The sequence below is a fragment of the Saccoglossus kowalevskii genome, chromosome 5 (genome assembly GCF_978046115.1).
Source record: "Saccoglossus kowalevskii chromosome 5, keSacKowa6.1, whole genome shotgun sequence".
In the NCBI taxonomy this organism is placed as follows: domain Eukaryota; kingdom Metazoa; phylum Hemichordata; class Enteropneusta; family Harrimaniidae; genus Saccoglossus; species Saccoglossus kowalevskii.
Genome location: NC_140645.1, coordinates 40,748,534 through 40,769,452, shown reverse-complemented (window position 1 = coordinate 40,769,452; position 20,919 = coordinate 40,748,534). Strand labels below are relative to the sequence as shown.

Here is a 20,919-nt window from a genome sequence, read left to right as displayed (position 1 = left end):
CCTATCATCAAATGTGGACAGCACATTATTAAGCATGGAAATGTCCCCCAAAATACTTCGCGTTTGTCGAATCCCACGCGATGTTTGACGCCACTACGACGCTATGACCTTTGTTTGTCCTGTTTTTTCGTTCGATTTCACGCATAACGCGTGATTCTCGCAGTGAACGGAAAATGGTCTATTCAAGATGCAGATAATTTAACAGTATGAAGTATAATCTCACAGGGAGATAGTGAACACTTTAGCTAAATTAAAATTTATGTTAATTCATGCCAAGAGTCGAATCTGCTAAAATTGCATGCAGCTATTTTGACGTGTTCTATAGTAAGTTGATAGTACACAGATTCAAAAAAAAAAAATATGCTTGATATCAACTTGCGCGGAATTTTAATTAAAATCAATATGGACAAATAAAATAAAGACTAAGATTCATAACTTAAATTATGAAATATTTCATTATATTTACCTTTAATTTATGACTAAACATGTGAGTCATTATGTGCATTCATAGCAATCATATACTGTAACATTGCAAAAAAAAAACTATTTATGATACTAACAATTCAGAATCCTCCGTAACTGAAGACGTCAGTCAGTGGCAATGACTATTTACTAACTGATACACTGTCTCACTCACTCGCTCATTCTGAAACTACCCAGCATGCTACAGTAATTGTGTTTGCTAATCTAAACCGATGTTCAGAATAAATGTGATGACATTCAATAATAAATCATTAAGTGATACTAGACTGGTATCAATAAATCTAAACTGATATAACTGTTAAACAACAACAACCATGAAAGGTAATATAATTGATTGAAATTACAATAAATATAGCCCATCAAATTAACAACATGGGTCACCGGCCATCATGAAATGAGTTTGATGATTGTTCAAACAGGATTTACAACTGAATCGACTCTTGATTACTTCAAACAACGATCTACATTATTTTGTTTTTGTACTTAATAAAACACATACTGCAACATTTCCTGTTTCCTCAATACAGTAAATATTTGAAACTGTAATAAGGTAAATAAATAGCTATTATAGTTTTCTGGCTAAAACCACCATTGTGAATTCATAGTTCATATAGCTACGCGTAGAAGTGTGTTTTGTGAGATAACTTTTCACAACCATGAAGCCAGCCTCCTTTAATGCCTTTAGTACAAACTCTTCATCAACCTTGAAACATGACATCCGGGTATCTCCAATCATGTAAAAATCAGCTGGCATGCAAAGTTGTACAAACCAACCACCACTCTTGAGTAGGTTTGACGCATTCTTCAAGTATTGTACCCATTGTTGTTGGCTGTTGACGATGCATTCAATGCAAAAACCTGTCAGCACACAGTCGTAGAGCGGCGAATCACTCGAACCAACAGGATAATTTTTAGAAAAGTCACAATACGTGACGTTTTGTATTGCTTTACGCATTTGCTTTTCTCGGTCCGCTGTATTTCTGTTTGAATTGGAAAAAAAAAACTTAGATAAGTGACCTAAACTTTCAGAACCTACTCATAATGAACATTCAATCTGGACACAGAACTCTGATTTGTCTAATTATCAAAACTAAACTCTGAAGTTTCATTACTATAATCGTTTTGTATGAATGTATGTTATAAAATAAAATATGTTCTACTTACTGATGTCCTTCTAGTTCACACACATATTTCACGAACGATTTCCATTCAAAGGCACCATGATCTTCATTCACCCAGCGTTGTATAGCGTCTTGGTTTTCTTTGCTTATATCAGTCGCAACAATTTCATTAAACTTTGTACATGCCGAGATGAATTGATAAACGCATGGCCCAGCACCAATGTCAATGAGACGATTACCAGATACTCCCACTAGTAAGTACGTAAAAAAAAGGTTTACATAATTATACTTCAAAATAAATTGATGTAGTTGTAAAAGTCACGATGTCTGTAAATCCGGCATGCTAGTTGAATACATCATACACTGAATATATATACTCGAAGCTACTTCGTCTATATACAGTACTATTAAATTATACTTACCAGAATTGAAAATGTCGTGCAGACTTTCCAGTAAAAATATATTGACCAGAGACTCGTTAGTAGATTTGTCTAAATCTGGGTAATAATGTTTAAGATAGGTGTCCAAGCCAAATGCAGTGGTGTCATCGTTACAGTCTAATGTTGCCGGTGATGACATGGTTCTTTGTGAACAACGAATTGAACAAGTGAATGAAATGCTGTGTGATTCTCTCTTAATATATACCCACACAGAAAGACGTCACTCTCACTTGTTCACGGGTAGCGTGAAATCAATCAATACCCATTAATCACGTATTACTAAGCAGTGAATTGATCCATGCAAGTTATAGGGGATCGTTTACACATGTCACAATGACATCGCTGCGGAATCATTGACATGATGAATGCTGGTGTTATCTGTTCACGAACTCTGTAACATCGGTTCAGACGTTCTTCTAATTGTTTACTACAAACTTTTGTTTTGCTATTATCGGCCCGTATTCAAGTCTTCATCAACCCCTATGATGGCACTTTGCAACAAAGTTCGTGACATATTTGAAAAATAACGAATATATTGATATATAACACACTCGTGGCATGGCTGTTTTTGACATGATTGCAAACATGTCATGGGATGGATGAGTATTTCAAATTTAAATGTCATATATCATATTTTTTTTAGATATTCAAGATATTAAATCATTCATCCTTTAACAGCGGTTTCGGCTGTATAAAATAGAGGTTTGCAAATCTCGGCCTGTGTCGATGAGACCGGAGTCGGCACGTGCCGAAACGTGCGTGTGAATGGTCGGAACCGGGTCTCCAAGTGCCAATAAAAATCGATCAAGGTCCTAATAGACAGCTGAGACCGAAACTCGATACGTGCCGAGATTTGATGTCAGAACTCACGGCACGAACCGAAATCACGCCCTCGGTGTTGAACTTTTATGAGCAATTAAGGGCGAACAGACACGAGCCAAGTGGGTTCCAAGTGGGTCCCGACTAACGTGAACGCAACTGATGTAATCGTTTTCCAAACATAAAAGATTACAAATTTTAGCACATGCGAGATCCCGTAACGTAAACGTAGCTGATGTGAGAGATGTACTAAACTATCTGCCCGACCACTAAGTGGGGACTGAAAATATCAGCTCCATGACCACAATGTAAAATGTACATAAATCACGAATAAACTGCTGTACAATTTATCAGTGACGACCCGTATGAGGCACGACTGGCAGTTAGGGATACAAACGGTTACATGTCTGGCAACACACTATTATATCACTTAGTTTTGTTTGACCACAACATAATCAGTTCAATAAGTTGCTACTTGCGCTGAATATATCTGTCACCAGTCAACAAACAAACACACAGTCTCGATTTTGTAATGTTTGTGAAGTCATTTTTACCCCTTACATTTGTCATTGCATTATTAGAGGTCCAAGTACTAAGTTAGAAACCGTGATACTAAACGGCATTAAATAAAAACTAAGGTTTAGCATGGAACTATAATAGTTCCATGGGTTTAGTGACGTACGTACTTGCACGGTTGAACAAAGCGTGTCACTACGTCCTTTCAATATATATAATAGTGTAGCGAAAGGTGTCAGCAACAACGGTTGAAATAATAACAGCCGTGTACCAAGTAAACAACTGGGCTGGCCATGCAAATTGCGTTCCCAATGACGCCATTGCTCAATCCCGTGGCCGAAGAGCCACACTTTTTGAACTGTTTCAAATTTTAATTAATTAGATACACTAGTATCATTGCCATAACAATGTAATCATCACCACTCAGTAATATGCGGGTAATGGAAATTGTGACATAACTCTGAATCGGGGTGATGTTCAATAAACTTAAAAACTGTTGAAATATATTTTGAACTTTAAATATGGTTCTACAACGTGTAATCGCCAACGGGGTAGCGTGGGTCACCCAACAAATCAGGCGACCGGTCACAGAAAAAGATGGGAGGATTCTGAATATGATTTCTTGGAGTAACGAAATAACAATGTGGTCAAACAACACAAAAGTGTTCATACGTAACTGTATTCCACACACACATTCAGTGCAATACCATTAAACCTGTTTCAAGACTTAATAACAATTGGACAAACAAGATACGATAACATATGCAATGTCGGGCATAAATAGTTAGATAAATCTTCCCTGTGAGTCCCTGTGGTTATGTATACTTGAGTAGCGATGTTTGTGACCAGGATAACACTGATTCTAATTGTCATTGGTTAGACAGTGATATAATCTAGCATTGAATAATATTAATAACGCCAAAATATGATATTTATGCTAAATTTTCCGATACTAATTTAGCTTAGCAAACATAATCAATTGTAGGCTGCTAGATGATTCTAGAATGAGTGATAGAATAGTTAATAACGACTTGTCATTCAATGTCGACTTTAACTATGAAGATATCTGGTATTATAAATATGTTTTATTGAATTCTTATGATAAATGGTTGCTATGCAACACTCACGTGACTATATTAAATATTTATACATGTATTATGATAAATACAATAAAATAATTCAAAACTGAGATTGTTCATCAACTTTGAGTCTTTGTTATTATTAAACGCAAAATTCCGCAAAGGTAGTGATATTAAAAATGAAAATAAAATGAATTTACCCCAATAATTTGAAGTATCCGTGTAGTAAAAACACTCTCATACCAAATAACTATCATGTTAGAAAGACGTTTACTATTCAGTGGAGTGTTCCAAGCGTGGACAGATCAAACGAAAATGAATTAAATTAATTTAATTTTATGAGGGTTTGTGTATTAATTGTTTTATTTTAATTTTATTAATACGGGCTCAATTAATGACACAAATCATGAATATTAATTGTTCCTTTACACAAATTAAGTTGATTGTACAATGCATGCTGGTGGAAATCACGTCTTTTTGCGTGAGTGAGTATATATTAGGATTCATACAGCATTTTACTCACTTGTTCGCTTCCTTGTTCACAAAGAACCATGTCAGCACCGGCAACATTAGACTGTTACGAGAGCGCCAAGGCATTTTGCTTGGACACCTATCTTAAAGAATATTACCCTGATTTAGACAAATCCACTGGAAAGGCACCGGTCAATAGATTTTTACTGGACAGTCTGCACGACATTTTCAGTTCTTGTAAGTGTAATTAAACTTGGTGGCTTCGTGTATGCCATGAATTATATTTATTGTATGTTCTATTCAATAGTAAATTCATATTAGGATATTCACATGGGCTTTGGACATACAGATAATCACCTCTGAAATCTAATCAACTGATTTTTTTACATTTTTACTAGAGGGGATATCTGGTAATCGTCTGATTGACATTGGTGCTGGGCCATGCGTTTATCAATTCATCTCAGCATGTACAAAGTTCAATAAAATTATTGCGACTGATATTGATAAAGAAAACCAAGACGCTATACAACGCTGGGTGAATGAAGATGCTGGTGCCTTTGAATGGAAATCATACATGAAATATGTGTGTGAACTAGAAGGACATCAGTAAGTAGAACATATTTTATTTTATAATATACACGCATATGAACCGATTACAGTAGCACTTCAGATTGTACTTTTCATTACATGACAACCAGCCTTATCTGCCAAGATTACAGGTATATATATTACGTGAGATTGGTCACTTATCTAAGGTAATTTTTTTCTATTTATAACAGAAATATAGTGGATCGAGAAAATAAATTGCGTAAAGCAATAACGGATGTCGCTTATTGCGACATAACTAAACAGTATCCAGTTGGTACGAGTGATTCGCCACGCTACGACTGTGTGCTGACAGGCTTTTGCATCGAAGCCGTTGCCAATAGCCGACAACAATGGGCACAATACGTGAAGAATGCGTCAAATCTTCTAAACAGTGGTGGATGGTTTGTACAAATTTCCATGCCAGCTGATTATTACGGGGTTGGAGACAAGCGGTTGCACTGTTTCAAGGTTGATGAGAAATTTCTGCTAAAGTCATTAAAGGATGCCGGACTCGTCGTTGAGAAAACGTATCACACTAAACACACTACTACGTGTAACTATATGAACTATGAATTCACAATGGTGATGATAGCTCGAAAGATTTAGTGATGATATCATAATAGCCATTCACCTACATCATATTAGTTGATTGAGTAGTACAGTAGTCTTCGTTCTTTCATTATTTTGTTTACTGTGTTTTGTGTTGTGAAAGTAATATTTGGTCAATGTTATACAATAGTCAATAGACGCATCTCATGGTGGTCAATATTGTTGAATTGTAGTATATTTAAAGTCAATAACGTATTCAATCCACCAAGCTACAAGTGTTGAACAGTGTGGGAAACTTACCACTTGCTTATTTGGGTTCGAGTTAAATTTCTTGAAAGTTTATGTATTCCAATCGATTGTGATACGAATCAAATCGCTGTGCCGCATCATTGGTGTGACCGGCGTTTACAATTGTCATTATTTGCTTGGATTTTAAACACGAATGTCTAATAAGTTTTCTTCACTGATATTTCGCGTTTATTTAGTATGTCAATATCATATATACTAACTTTAGTGACAGGGTAGATGAATAACGATTAACTTCATATTAATAAAACTCTGTATTGCACTGTATTGTACTGTGATTGTTGTTGTTACTGGTGAAGTGAAATAAAATAAAATACGATCGCGGAATAACAATGGGCATATGAGTATCGATTTTTGAACCTACAAAATACAGTTTTCTATATATTTTGAAGCATGCCGTAGATTATTTCGGCAGATCTTGCTGGTAGTTTGTTGACACACGTTAACCTGAAGATTCCCGAACGCACTCACATTTACCTTCTTCGTGTGTTTCGTAATGTCATTCTAGTGCCAAACGCACAGGCGCCTAGTTTTACATCTAACCGGAAACTGAATCTGTGTGTTTTGACCATTCGATCGTCGTTGTTTCTGTTCAAATCGGTCATTTTTTGTACTCACGCAACTAAGCGATTGAAATCATTGCATACTAATATTCAATGGAAGTTTTAATGAAGCATACATTTTTGCTATCTCTATTTTTGTTTGGTTCATAATTACAGATGTTTTGTCGAATTTATTTTTATTATTCAACCAAGAAAAAAAACGAACTACGACCCAACTAATATTATTGTGTCCATCACTTTTCAAGGTACAGTGTTTTGGTATATATCCAATGCCGTCTTTGCCAATAGAATTAAAACATTTTCTACCCCTTCAAAACTACGTATGTTGGCGGTACAAGGCTATTAAAGCGGGACACTAACTGCAATGAGATCAGGCTGTTAATAATAGAAGTGCGCCGTCTATAAACATGTTGTAAACAAAGTGATTCCATAAGTTGATCTTGTTACTCACTTTTGTCAAAAGTTCAGTATAAGTTATGTAATTCTCAAGATAATCACCCAAATGTTTGACCCTTGACCCCATACTGTTGCATTTGATATTAAGGGAAGGGTACGACCTACCCATAATCCTTCCGATTTTTGAAGATTGATTTTGGTGTTTGCTCATAAAAATGTAGCCAGTGAGCAAGGGAACTGAACCCCTTCTTGCGAGTAATTAAAAATGCTACGTCGTCATTGTAAGCAGTGAGTGAATCTAAGCAGGCAGTATGTATGAGCATGGCTTTATTGTAGCATTACAGACACGTTTACGCAAAACGGAACTTGGAATGTTTTCAAATTACGTCACCCAGTCGCGTTCCTTCCGGCCGACAAAACCCGCTCAAATGGAACAATATGGCGATTACTAGTTACCTGCGTCCTACCTGCCATTCGCAAAGGACGCCGGGAACCAGCGAATTGTTAGGTCTGAGGTATTTTCATCATTCCTGATATTATGAAGTTTTGCTCGAATAGCTATGACGTAGAGGGCAGTGGACATTGAACAAGCTTGCCTCCTGCCCGGGCTACTGTACTGGGTGTAGTGAGGGCGCAATTAACGCGGACCAGGAAATGGGCATTGGTATATATGAAGCAAGTGTATGAATCGCAACGGTCACCAAAACCAATAGCAGAAAGTGTATTAAAAAAATATCCACAACAATGGCCAAGGACGAGTTAGTTAATTCAGTTTGGCAAAGTCAAGTTATCAAGATGAAGATTAGTATTGTCATGAATGTGTACATACGGGACGCTGCAAGTTTGGTCTGGTTTCAATTTCAAAAATCTGTTTTTCTGTTTCGTATTCATCTTGGGTGAATGCAAAGTATTGTTGTGTTAATAATTTAATTTTCTTGCCAATAATCCATCATGTCGGTATATTTACAGTTTTTGCGAAGTGCTTGCCACTGCGCCCAAAAATTCAGCCGCATAGACGCGTAAAGCATCACACAGGGCTGTTGTTGTTACTACCACCATTGGCGAAGTTGATGTGGACAACAGAATGATCGGAAAAGTCTAACGCACCATTACTTATATCGATTTATTTCGCTAACACGTTTTGAAATCTAAAGCAATGTTGACATTAAATGTACCGCCTTTAATTGTGGACCAAAACACAGCTATTTGGTATCATATGCCGCTGCTGAGTTAGAAATAGCGATGTAATTTGCAGTAGAAAATTGAATTTGTGAATTAAATATTGTTTTTCGGTTGAATCAAATAACATTAATTTTTCACTGTTATTGTCCACGGAATAAGCCACAAATAATACTTGTCAATCGTAAGAAAGTAGTACATAGTTTGAGTGGTAAACACTTAACCTTACAAAGCATATTAAACCTGACAACAATTTTAAACCCGAGGTAAAATGTTATGTTCAGTGAGTAATTGATTAAAAGAAAACGAAAACATGAAACAATACTCAACAGAAACGCGGCGGTACCCGATTAGACAAAGTAGGCTTCAAGTCATTCAAACAACTGCTGTGCATTTTTATGAAAATTTGAGGGAAGTTTTAAAATGACCCCATAGCTTATTGATGTGCTTGACACAATTAATTTGATATGTTCGTACATTAGATCGTTAGTCTGTGAACATTTTCCAGAAAACATTATTGAAAATAAAACTCGTTGGCAAAGTCTAGTTTAAACTAATACCTTCTTTAGACTATAGTCTGTACTAGTAGAGAGAATGTGTTTCAACCCAAATTATCATTCGCCAGCTTCGTCCTAGTTTTGATACGTCACGGTGTAAATGTGGGTCTGACGTATTGTTATTTAATTTGACATAATATGGTTTTGGAAATGAAAATACGGTAATACCTGTTTTCATAATTTGTACATACCGGTGGTACATAAATCGTAAATTCGGTTGATTTTAGGGTCGATATATCCGACACAGAGGGCGCCGTGCTGTCAAATCATCTGTGGCTTATGGGCGAAGATTAGCATCAATTATACTATATTTTACACCCGGGATTTTTACTTTTTGCTTCTTTTTAAAATTACTCTTCTGAACGATCATGGTAAAACCATAAATCACGTTCAGTCTATTTTCAATAGATTTAGAATTTTTCAACTGCTTTGATGTTTTCGCTCAACCTAGTACTGGACATAGAGTGACATAACTCATGATATTTTCACTTCTATAAAAATAATCATCGGATAACCCACGTGCTGGTATGATAATACTGAATATTTGTTGTTATTGTTTTTAGGTCACCCCATTAAATGCGTTAGAGTTCATCCAAAAACACTAAAGATTAAATAAATAAATATAAATATGCTGGTGGATTCACAATGACGTATATATAATGAGTGAAAGGCCGGGCAAGGTGGTGTAAAAACACAAGCATAATATATTAGGGAAATTATAACCGTTACAAAAGCATTTTCGACATCTCGGTCAGCCTCTTTTCACATAGAAGTCCGCGACAATAGTACTGCTGTTCTTAAAGCAGTAAACTAAAGCACTAAACTGACTATCGTACACGTGTGTGACGCAACGTATTTTTTTTGTTATCTCATTATTCTGCACATACTATGTCAACCATCACATTATTTATCAGGGGTTGCCCTGACTGGACCTGCCTTTTATCAAAATTTACATATTTTTGGGAACGAATGTCCGGGTATTTTCACCGCCTGGCAGCACCACCGACGGAAAAAAACGTCCGAAAACTTAAAAAAATTGCCCTTTGGGACATTTGTTGAAACTCACCCGAATATCGTACAATATATAAACTTAGTTTTTCTTGATTATCTCAAAATTTTGTTTGTGCTGTTTTCCCGACTTTAGCTGGCTTCACCGGCTCTTAGAGCGGCGTCCCACAGCAGCTCGCCCAGGGCGTATAGAGATACATGGTAGAGTGGTGGGCGTCTAAAAAACGTTCTGTGACCTAGCCCGCCCCGAGAATACGTTGCTTGGAACTGGAGATTGTACAACTCAGATTCGAATAATACAAATTGTTGACGGCATTTCACTTGTAATGTAATTGTATTTACATTGATACATGTCTATGTACACTCATTACAGCCATATACTATAACAATGCAAAAACAAACAAAAAACAAAAAAAAACAAAAAAAAACAAACATACTTATCATACCAGGAATGCAGAATCCTCAGTAATTGAAGACAATAAATGGCTCATTCTGGACCCATCCAGCATGCTACAGTAATTGTGTTTGCTGAGCTAAACCGATGTTCAGAATACATTTGATTATATAACATTGAATAATAAATCATTAAGTTATAAACGGGTATCAATAAATGTAAACTAATATAATTGATAAACAATAACAACCAAGAAGGGCAATGTAATTGATTCTTAAATAGTGACAGTTGAATTTCTAATAAATATAGTCCATCAAATTAACAATATAAACCTACACTTTAAATATACCACAAGACTACGATATAGTCCTGATGAAATGAGTTTGGCGATTATTCATACAGGTTTACAATTTAATTGGCTTTTGCTTACTTCAAACAATGATACATTATGTTGTTGTTTTTGAACGTACATGCAATAAAACACGTAGTGCAACTTTTCCTGGTTCATTGATACAGTAAATATTTGAAACTGCAATATGGTAAATGAAATTGCTATTATAGTTTTCTTGCTAAAACCACCATTGTGAATTCATAGTTCATATAGCTACGCGTAGAAGTGTGTTTCGTGAGATAACTTTTCACAACCATGAAGCCAGCCTCCTTTAATGCCTTTAGTACAAACTCTTCATCAACCTTGAAACATGACATCCGGGTATCTCCAATCATGTAAAAATCAGCTGGCATGCAAAGTTGTACAAACCACCCACCACTCTTGAGTAGGTTCGACGCATTCTTCAAGTATTGTACCCATTGTTGTTGGCTGTTGATGATGCATTCAATGCAAAAACCTGTCAGCACACAGTCGTAGAGCGGCGAATCACTCGAACCAACTGGATATTTTTTGGAAAAGTCACAATACGTGACGTTTTGTATTGTTTTACGCATTTGCTTTTCTCGGTCCGCTGTATTTCTGTTTGAATGGAAAAAAAAACTTAGATAAGTGACATAAACTTTCAGAACCCACTCACAATATAATGCAATCTTGACACAGAATTGTTGTTGGGCTAATAATCAACAATCTACAATCTGAAGAGTTATCACTACTGGATTTTTTTATGATGGGGGAAATTCTTCTCCTCTGGGGTTCTCCAACACGTGTCAGGGGGGGGGGAATACACGTCTGTCTCTATATCACGTCTGCTTGAGGTACCGGACCGGGAAAGTCACTTAAACTTTACAGTCAAATAGACGCACACAACGAAATACGTTTCAATAGCTAACCTTAAGAAGCCACATCGAGAACGCCTCGAGGCGAACTGCCTCGTCGGGGTCTCTGCCCAGCACTGACCAAGACTCTCTCGCCTCGTGGAATTCTCTCTCTCTCTCTCTCTTTGACCAAGGGCTCAGACCTTTTATTACAAGTCAAAACTTAACCAATTACAAAACAGTTAAAAGACTCTAAGGCGTGGCCTTCACACATTCAACTTACACAGCCAATCAAACTAAGTACTGAACACGTCATATCTTTTGATTAATCGTTCACTATATTACTAACTGCAAATACCAACTGTCAGAAATAGCGGTCCGGATGACAACGGTTATATTAGTTCCAAATCAAGTTAAGTTCCGTCCAGGACCTCGCATGAGCTTAAATGATGACAGATATAACACAGCCATTCACTAGTAATCAGCTAAATAAGTCGGTCAACGGATACGCAAAAACTAATTCTTGACATTTGTATGAATATCTGTTATAAAATAAAATATGTTCTACTTACTGATGTCCTTCTAGTTCACACACATATTTCACGAATGATTTCCATTCAAAGGCACCAGGATCTTCATTCACCCAGCGTTGTATAGCGTCTTGGTTATCTTTATCTATATCAGTCGCAACAATTTCATTGAACTTTGTACATGCCGAGATGAATTGATAAACGCATGGCCCAGCACCAATGTCAATGAGCCGATTGCCAGATACTCCCACTAGTAAGAATAAAAAAAAACATTGTGTTATTTGCACATGTAAATATGACATGTTAGCTAAATGTTGAATACATTATGTATTAAATATTTTGCATGGAATACACATAACACTTACCAGAATTGAAAATGTCATGTAGACTGTCAAGTAGAAATATATTGACCAGAGACTCGTCAGAGGATTTGTCTAAATCTGGGTAATAATGTTTAAGATAGGTGTCCAAACCAAATGCAGCGGTGTCATCGTTACAGTCTAATGTTGCCGGCGATGTCATGGTTCTCTATGAACAACGAATTGAACAAGTGAATGAAATACTGTGCGATTCTCTCCCTATATATACTCATTCAGAAACACGTCACTCTCGCGTGTTCCCACCATACATTATACAGACGGGCAATTTTGCGGGTAGCGTGAAATCTATTAATACACATTAATCACGTATTATTGCGCATTAAATGATTCATGTAAGTTACAGGGGAACGTTGACACATGATATATAATTTGTGTATAATGGTCTGAACTCTGTAACATCGGTTCAAATGTCCTTCTAATTGTTAAATATGACTGTTTGTTTTGCTTTTATTTAAAGGGTATTTTCAAAAAACCCTATGTTGACATATCGTAACACAATTCATGACATATCTAAAAAAAATTGTCTGCTGTAGATACTTGAATAAACATAACAGCAACTAGTAGATAAATTAATATTGTGAATTTCCCTAAAATTATATTTTGTTTACTGTAAAACCATTTATTTTTACTGGCATTTAATTTCACTAATTTGATGTTTTGAGTGATTTCATTAGGTTTTAATTTCACGAACTTGAAAGGAAAACAATGAGATGTATTCTTATTCGAATTTTACATATCAACGGATATATCGAAATTAAATCGTTCTCCGTACGGTCACATTTCTGAAATTCACCCCTTACCCACATACCGGCAATATGTGACCATCGAAGGAGACTTTTTCTCTTTGAAAAAACGTAACGGTGAGTGTTTTCATCCCCACAATACGATGATACCAAGAGAGATGTAATTTGTATGATGAATGTTGTGTCAATGTATATGTAAATCCTGTTTATTTTCAGTTATTTATGTCAATCCTTGAAATTCATCAAGTTCAATGAATTTCATCACTTTTTTACATACAGAGGTGACGCAACGGCCTGGCTGAATTGTGGTTTCATCTGTGACACACGAATCAGCATGCGTTGATATGTCATTACTCATATATCTATTTCCCCAAATGCAACACCGCAATGACGTGAATGCAAAGGCAGTCTGTTAAGGTTCGCCTGTTAACAGGGAATCTTGCGTCCGTGCATGTGCATGCCCTTGGATGGGAATATTGTTAGTAACTTTGGGGAGTATAATGTCATACCAAGGCGGCATTTTGGTAGTTAATTAATTAAATGGATGTGCTTTTCTGACAGGAAGGAAGTTGACTTTGATCGATAAAAAGCAAAAAAAAAAAAAAAAAAAAAATCACTCCCAAGTGCCCACGAACCTGCATCTCTACTATAAAGGTTAAACCATTGCCGGGACCAACATATTTATATAGTGACTGACACAGTTTAATATATCTGCTGGTCTTGGCTTGTCGACAAATAAAGTGCTTGTCGATTAGTTATATTTCACATCAGATGACCTCGATTACAGGAAGTGTTACAAGTTCATGTTGTCGACTTCGTAACTTACCGGTTCCTAACAACAACGGAACCCTCAATCGTGCACTTTAGGCTGAGTGGCATCCGTATCTCTGACCCCACGTACCGTCATATAAGTATATATGTATAAGTATAGACATGAGTGTAATGACTTGCATGTTTGATTCGTAGTAGAGATTCACTGACACGCACTCCCCAGTTGTCAAATCTAATCTAAATGTGTAGACCTTTGGCTGCGGTCATTCTTAATGTCAGTGTTTCCAGACGTGTTCAGCAGGCACCGACATTGCTAAAATTATAAAAAATGACCATTGTAAAATACAAAATATTGTGGTGATGGCAATACTAGTTTAACAATAACTGGGATTTGGTTGCGTCGATCAAAAATCTTCCGACCTGACCGACAGTGCGACGGGTTTCATCTGTTTTTACGCTAGATCAACTGTGACGCAGTATCATAAAATTGACAATGTGTAAGCATGTAACTGCGATGGAAACCGACGTGCACGTGACTCTCATGCTAATTGTGTTTGTGTGATAAGCACGTTAGATGTGTTATACGGGAATTGTAAGCAGTTGATATTTTTGCAGAGCAGGATGTTTTATTTAAAAAAAAAAGTGATACTTACGTATCAAAGAGAATACACACGTGTATGACAATGGTACATTCAGTTCATATTCTAGAATATAAATCCCCGGTGCAATGATACTATGTCTCAAATGAGTGAGAGTTCATTTAAAAAGAAAACCATTACACAGTTGAATTTAAATATACTGGTACACGCACAGTGTTAGTCTGGAAAATTCGACCATACTGTATTTAAAACTGAATGATGGCAATATAACGAGAAAGGTCGTTGTAGGTGATGGAATATGCACGCAAGCGTAATGTTCTAAGATAAGTATGCGTTTGCGCCGTTCGGCTTCAAAGAGCCTACCGCTCCGAATATGCTAACAATAGCCCACATTTTCCCCGTAAACCGATACTCACAAACAATTGAATAGTACTGCTGTATGCAAAAGCGCAGTGTAATACTAGTAAGTATCACATTTCATTTCCATCGCCCTGACTATTATTGGATTAGTGTTGTACATATCTTACAGGTCGACACATTTATTTAAACAAAACATAAATTATATTTCACTTCAGGACAATTAAATCTTATTTTCAAAGCTGCATAAGAAACTCAATATGCACATTACAAACATGTATACTTATTTTTTAAAGGTTGTTGAAAGTTTGTAAGTAAAAAAGTATGCAGTCTGTTTTACATAATTTAGTATTAAGTCACACTGTGGAGATAAACACACGATGTATGTATATAATACTTAACATATCACAACGGACAAGCAGTATATTCATTTCAATAATTCTGTACTCGATAAATTGAGTGATTCACACTGCTGAAACACTGTTGACTGAAAGTAACATTTACTGAGTGTATTTCGCAGTTTTGTTAGCAAACAATGCATGTATGCTATTGAGTAATGTGAAACGTGTTATAATATATGAAATAAAACATTGCATACTTCAATATAAGTGTTGTTAGTTTATGAGAGAACGGGTGTGAGAGATGTATGTTAGGTGTTTGTCTGTTCGATATGATAAACTAAACACATGGTCATTCGGGCAACAACACGATTTGTTTTCTGCCCTCTGGCTATTGCTCATGCCCATAATATTGATGATGCCATCGCCTTCGACTGTGGTATCATCTATATTATGCTCATAACCACCATCGTGATATTGCCCTCACAAATATGTGTTATTATTTAAATATTTAATAATAACAGCTGCCAACAACGCCGTTATTACATCTTCGAAGGCAAACAACCGGTTCTTGTGAACAAATGCGATGACATGTATGGTGAAAGCGTTCAAATGCAAAACAGTTTTAATTCTCAAGATATCAAGTTTTCAACATGTGATCTTTTAAGGAAGAGATGCAGTTTACCTGACAGGTATTTTAATTAGTTAATTAGGAAACCAAGATGATCTCCTTTGTCCACAAAACTATATTTTTGAAAACTGTCTACCAGTTGTCAATTTTGCATGGCAGCAGCTCAAATTTCACTACTTCAAGTTTATGCATAAATTAACACCCAGGCTAGTTGTCTGTACGATTGTTGTAACACTGTTCAACCAAAAACAATGTCCCGACTGCGTTTTGAAGATAAACATAATCATTCATTTGTGAAAATTTCAAAACAAAAGGTCAAAGCGTCTAGGAGCTATTTTTTTTAAAGTTCTGGGATGTGCACTAAAAAGAAGCTGAGATAATTGCTAATTTGCATAACAATTCACTCAGTAAGAAGTTCGATAATACTCATAATTAAAATGGCTGTAGCAGTTCCAAATTTAAAAGTATTATCGTTTTGTTAAAAGTTAAATACAGTGCATATTATGAAGATCTCGTCATTTCTTTTTTACCATGTTTCTTTTTGATTATTTATGTACAGCCTTGCTAAATCTTGCAAAGCATTCAAAAGAGAGAATGCTTGAACCTGTTATTTATATTTTAAAATCGTTTTTTCGAGCATGTTTTCACAGTATTTAGCCAAGACTGTTTGGATAATAAAAAGCAAAAAAAAAATTCACTCCAAAGTGCCCACAAACCTGCATCTCTACCTTAATTGAGTGAAATCTCAAAGACAAATAATACATTGCTATTAGACACAGATACTATTTGTGTGTGTGTGTCTAACCTCAATCTAATTTCAGTCTATAGAAGGTGTGGTGAGACGTTTTGAACTGGTAGGTTATTAAGACAACAACATATTTTTGTGACAGCACCACTGAAATCTAGTTCACACGGTAAGGAACTGAAAATATGATTAATCACCGACCATTTTTCCTGTTAATCACTGATTGCAATGCTAACAACAACAGACTGTGACGAAAACACATTCTCAATATATATATTAGAGAATTAATAAATAGATGAAATAAAAATAGTAAGTTGGCCCAGGGCATGGAAATGAATTTCCCTCAATTTGAATTATTCCAAAAGTTGTTAAAGATTAACATTAAATGTGAAGAAGAAATAATTAAAAAAAAACATTCCATATTCAAAAAATGTGTACAATCGGTTTAGTCTCCATTAAATTGTATGGGAATTCGATGACAGTGGAAAATGTATTTTTGTATTGCATCACTGCTGTGAGTTTTAATATTATCTCGGACTTTAACCGAAATATCAAACATACCGTCATTCTTAGCAGATTCGCAAGGTGCGGCTACACGGAGCATGCAACAAGCTATAAATTATTCTAAGAATAAAGTTTCTTATTTATTATTCTAACCTTTTACATAAATATACAAAAATAACGTATAACATGATCACCCCATCTACCAGCGTATATACATATAACTGTTTAATCATATGTCAATGTATCATCATATGTCAATACACTTTTCAGCAGTTTTATTCCTTAATACATGTCATTATAGTGGGCTAATCTAAAATAGTTAACCAATTTTATTTTTCTACGTGACACTTTATCTGAAAGCTTGGGCATGTGAGGATAGGCGATGTACCTATATCTCTGTCTTTAATTAAGGTTTCACTCAATAAATGAAGATCGAATCGTGAATTCCCATGTATTGAGAACTATTGAGGAAACATTTCCCACAATGCAATGTCACATTTGCACACAAGCCCTGTATTCAATTTACGCGATGCTTATATTCGGTCATGGGGCGATTTTTGATCTATTCAGATTGCTCATGTTTATTCCACCTTAGCAGATGGAGAATTTACAACAGTAAGAGTTACTACTATTGGAGACCGTCTCAATCTCAGAGACCTATAGGTACAGGATAAAGTAGCTAAAACAATTAGCCTGAGTCTCAGAGACCTATAGGTATAAGATAATTTAGCTGAAACAATTAGTCGCAATCCCAGAGACTTATAGGTACAAGATACATTAGCTAAAACAATTAGCCCGAGTCTCAGAGACCTATAGGTACAGGATAAATTAGCCCCATCAATTAGCCCGAGTCTCAGAGACCTATAGTTACAAGATAAATTAGCCCAATCAATTAGCCCGAGTCTCAGAGACCTATAGGTACAAGATAATTTAGCTCAAACAATTAGCCTGAGTCTCAGAGACCTATAGGTACAAGATAATTTAGCTGAAACAATTATCCGCAATCTCAGAGACCTATAGGTACAGGATAAATTAGCTCAAACAATTAGTCTCAATCTCAGAGACCTATAGGTACAGGATAAATTAGCCCAATCAATTAGCCCGAGTCTCAGAGACCTATAGGTACAAGATAATTTAGCTCAAACAATTATCTTCAATCTCAGAGACCTATAGATACAAGATAAATTAGCTAAAACAATTAGCACGAGTCTCAGAGACCAATAGGTACAAGATAATTTAGCTCAAACAATTATCCTCAATCTCAGAGACCTATAGGTACAAGAGAATTTAGCTCAAACAATTATCCTCAATCTCAGATTTATAGGTACAAGATAAATTAGCTCAAATAATTAGCCCTAGTCTCAGAGACCTATAGGCACAGGATAAATTAGCCCAATCAATTAGCACGAGTCTCAGAGACCTATAGGTACAAGATAATTTAGCTCAAACAATTATCCTCAATCTCAGAGATCTATAGGTACAGGATAAATTAGCCCAATCAATTAGCCCGAGTCTCAGAGACCTATAGGTACAAGATAATTTAGCTCAAACAATTATCCTCAATCTCAGAGACCTATAGGTACAAGATAATTTATCTCATTCAATTAGCCTCAATCTCAGAGACCTATAGGTACAGGACAAATTAGCCCAATCAATTAGCCCGAGTCTCAGAGACCTATAGGTACAAGATAATTTAGCTCAAACAATTATCCTCAATCTCAGAGACCTATAGGTACAAGATAATTTATCTCAAACAATTAGCCTGAGTCTCAGAGACCTATAGGTACAGGATAAATTAGCTCAATCAATTAGCCCGAGTCTCAGAGACCTATAGGTACAAGATAATTTAGCTCAAACAATTATCCTCAATCTCAGAGACCTATAGGTACAAGATAATTTATCTCAAACAATTAGTCTCAATCTCAGAGACCTATAGGTACAGGATAAATTAGCCCAATCAATTAGCCCGAGTCTCAGAGACCTATAGGTACAAGATAATTTATCTCATTCAATTAGCCTCAATCTCAGAGATATGTAGGTACAAGAAAAATCAGCTTCTGAGACGACGACGAGTAGTTTGCTTTACAAGTTATCGGGAATACGTTCTCCAGTGACGTCATGTTGTTCTCGTTCAACCTGAAGAAAATGGCTGCCACCGGAGTTACGTGTGGTCCGGAGCAATAAATCCCGAGGAAAAGAACATCAGAATACTAGTTTTTGTCACGGTTTTGGTCTTGGTGAGAGTTTAAGGTAGAGATGCAGGTTCGTGGGAACTTGGGAGTGAATTGTTTGCTTTTTATTATCAAAACAGTCCTGGCTATCGACTGTTAAATTTTTTTAGAGTTGTGAATAGTGGAACATACTCAAAAAACGATTTTAAAATATAGATAACAGGTGCAAACATTCTCTTTTTTGAATGCTTAGCAAGATTCAGCAAGGCTGTACATAACTAATAAAAAAGAAACATCGTGAAAACAAGAAATGACGGGATCTCCATATTATGCTCTATATTTAACTTTTAACAAAACGATAATACATTTAAATTTGGAACCGTTACAGCCATTTTAACTATGGGCAAACGTCTTACTGAGTGAATTGTTATGCAAATTAGCAATTATCTCAGCTTTCTTTTTAGCGCACATCCCAGAACATTAAATAAAATAGCTCCTAGACGCTTTGACCTTTTGTTTTGAAATTTTCACAAACGATTGACAATGTGTTTATCTTCAAAACGCAGTCGAGGGATTGTTTTTGGTTGAATAGTGTTACAACAATCGTACAGACAACTAGCCTGGGTGTTAATTTATCCATAAGACGGCACTTTCTTCATAGTAAACAGATGTATCCATAAACCAATTTTGACAGGAAACAGAAGCATGGTTTAAAGCTAATTTTTTTTAAATCGCGTTTGACCAAAAAAGCACATTTTTGTGCATATTTTAAACTACAGTGTTCATAAAATTAAAATAATAACAAAAAATTAAAATTCATACAATAAGTTTTCCGAAAATATATAGTTTTGTGGCCAAGGGAGGTCATCTTGGTTTCCTAATTAACTAATTAAAATACCTGTCTGGTAAACTGCATCTCTACCTCGATTGGAAAAGCTTCGATTGTGTGATTCGAGAAAATATTCTGCTTTTGTCGACTTTTATTGTCGATGCCATTTGGCGTTTCACGTCTGTTTTACGCAAGCCTATGGACCATAGCGCTTCTGTGTCTATAAAAAATCCCAATATCTGGAAATAACAAATTTAATAACAGAAATTGTATCAGAAATGACCAAAATACCACCACAAAGACTACAGACCGATACGAGAAGTGCCATGAACCAAAAACTAAACTTAAGATCAATATTACCGACGCCATCATTGCCAGGCATTGTCGGAAACAACGTAGGCACATCACTAACACCGACAATAACAACGGAAATGATCTACCAGTCACAGAAACCACTTTTCGCACTTGACTCAACGACGAAGGCTTTGGGATAAAATTTCGAAGCAATAATATCATTAACGTGTAACTAATGTCACCCACCACTCTACAACACGCGTACCAACAACATGCATTAAGTACAAGGTCAGCGATGGCGACGTCCTGAATCGAAAGGTAAGCCGACACTTCCCAAATCTCTACCTACAGC

At 36.0% G+C, this 20,919-nt stretch overlaps 3 protein-coding genes across 3 annotated transcripts; 1 reads left to right on the top strand and 2 right to left on the bottom strand.

Annotated features, from left to right (window-relative positions):
• Positions 1–1,048: 1,048 nt before the first annotated feature.
• On the bottom strand, positions 1,049–2,183 carry LOC100368621 (nicotinamide N-methyltransferase-like). The gene is made up of 3 exons (XM_002732988.4): positions 2,027–2,183; positions 1,648–1,855; positions 1,049–1,463 (listed from the first exon to the last, which is right to left on the bottom strand). Exons 1-3 carry the CDS (start codon positions 2,181–2,183, stop codon positions 1,049–1,051), a joined length of 780 nt encoding a protein of 259 aa, XP_002733034.1.
• Positions 2,184–5,009: 2,826 nt separating this feature from the next.
• LOC102808377 (nicotinamide N-methyltransferase-like) lies at positions 5,010–6,123 on the top strand. Its single transcript, XM_085499004.1, has 3 exons — positions 5,010–5,142; positions 5,328–5,535; positions 5,709–6,123. Exons 1-3 carry the CDS (start codon positions 5,010–5,012, stop codon positions 6,121–6,123), a joined length of 756 nt encoding a protein of 251 aa, XP_085355130.1.
• A 4,267-nt stretch (positions 6,124–10,390) lies between these two features.
• On the bottom strand, positions 10,391–12,761 carry LOC100368775 (indolethylamine N-methyltransferase-like). Its single transcript, XM_002732989.3, has 3 exons — positions 12,571–12,761; positions 12,248–12,455; positions 10,391–11,439 (listed from the first exon to the last, which is right to left on the bottom strand). The coding sequence occupies exons 1-3, from the start codon at positions 12,725–12,727 to the stop codon at positions 11,025–11,027; spliced, it is 780 nt and encodes a 259-aa protein (XP_002733035.1). The 5' UTR covers positions 12,728–12,761; the 3' UTR covers positions 10,391–11,024.
• Positions 12,762–20,919: the final 8,158 nt, after the last annotated feature.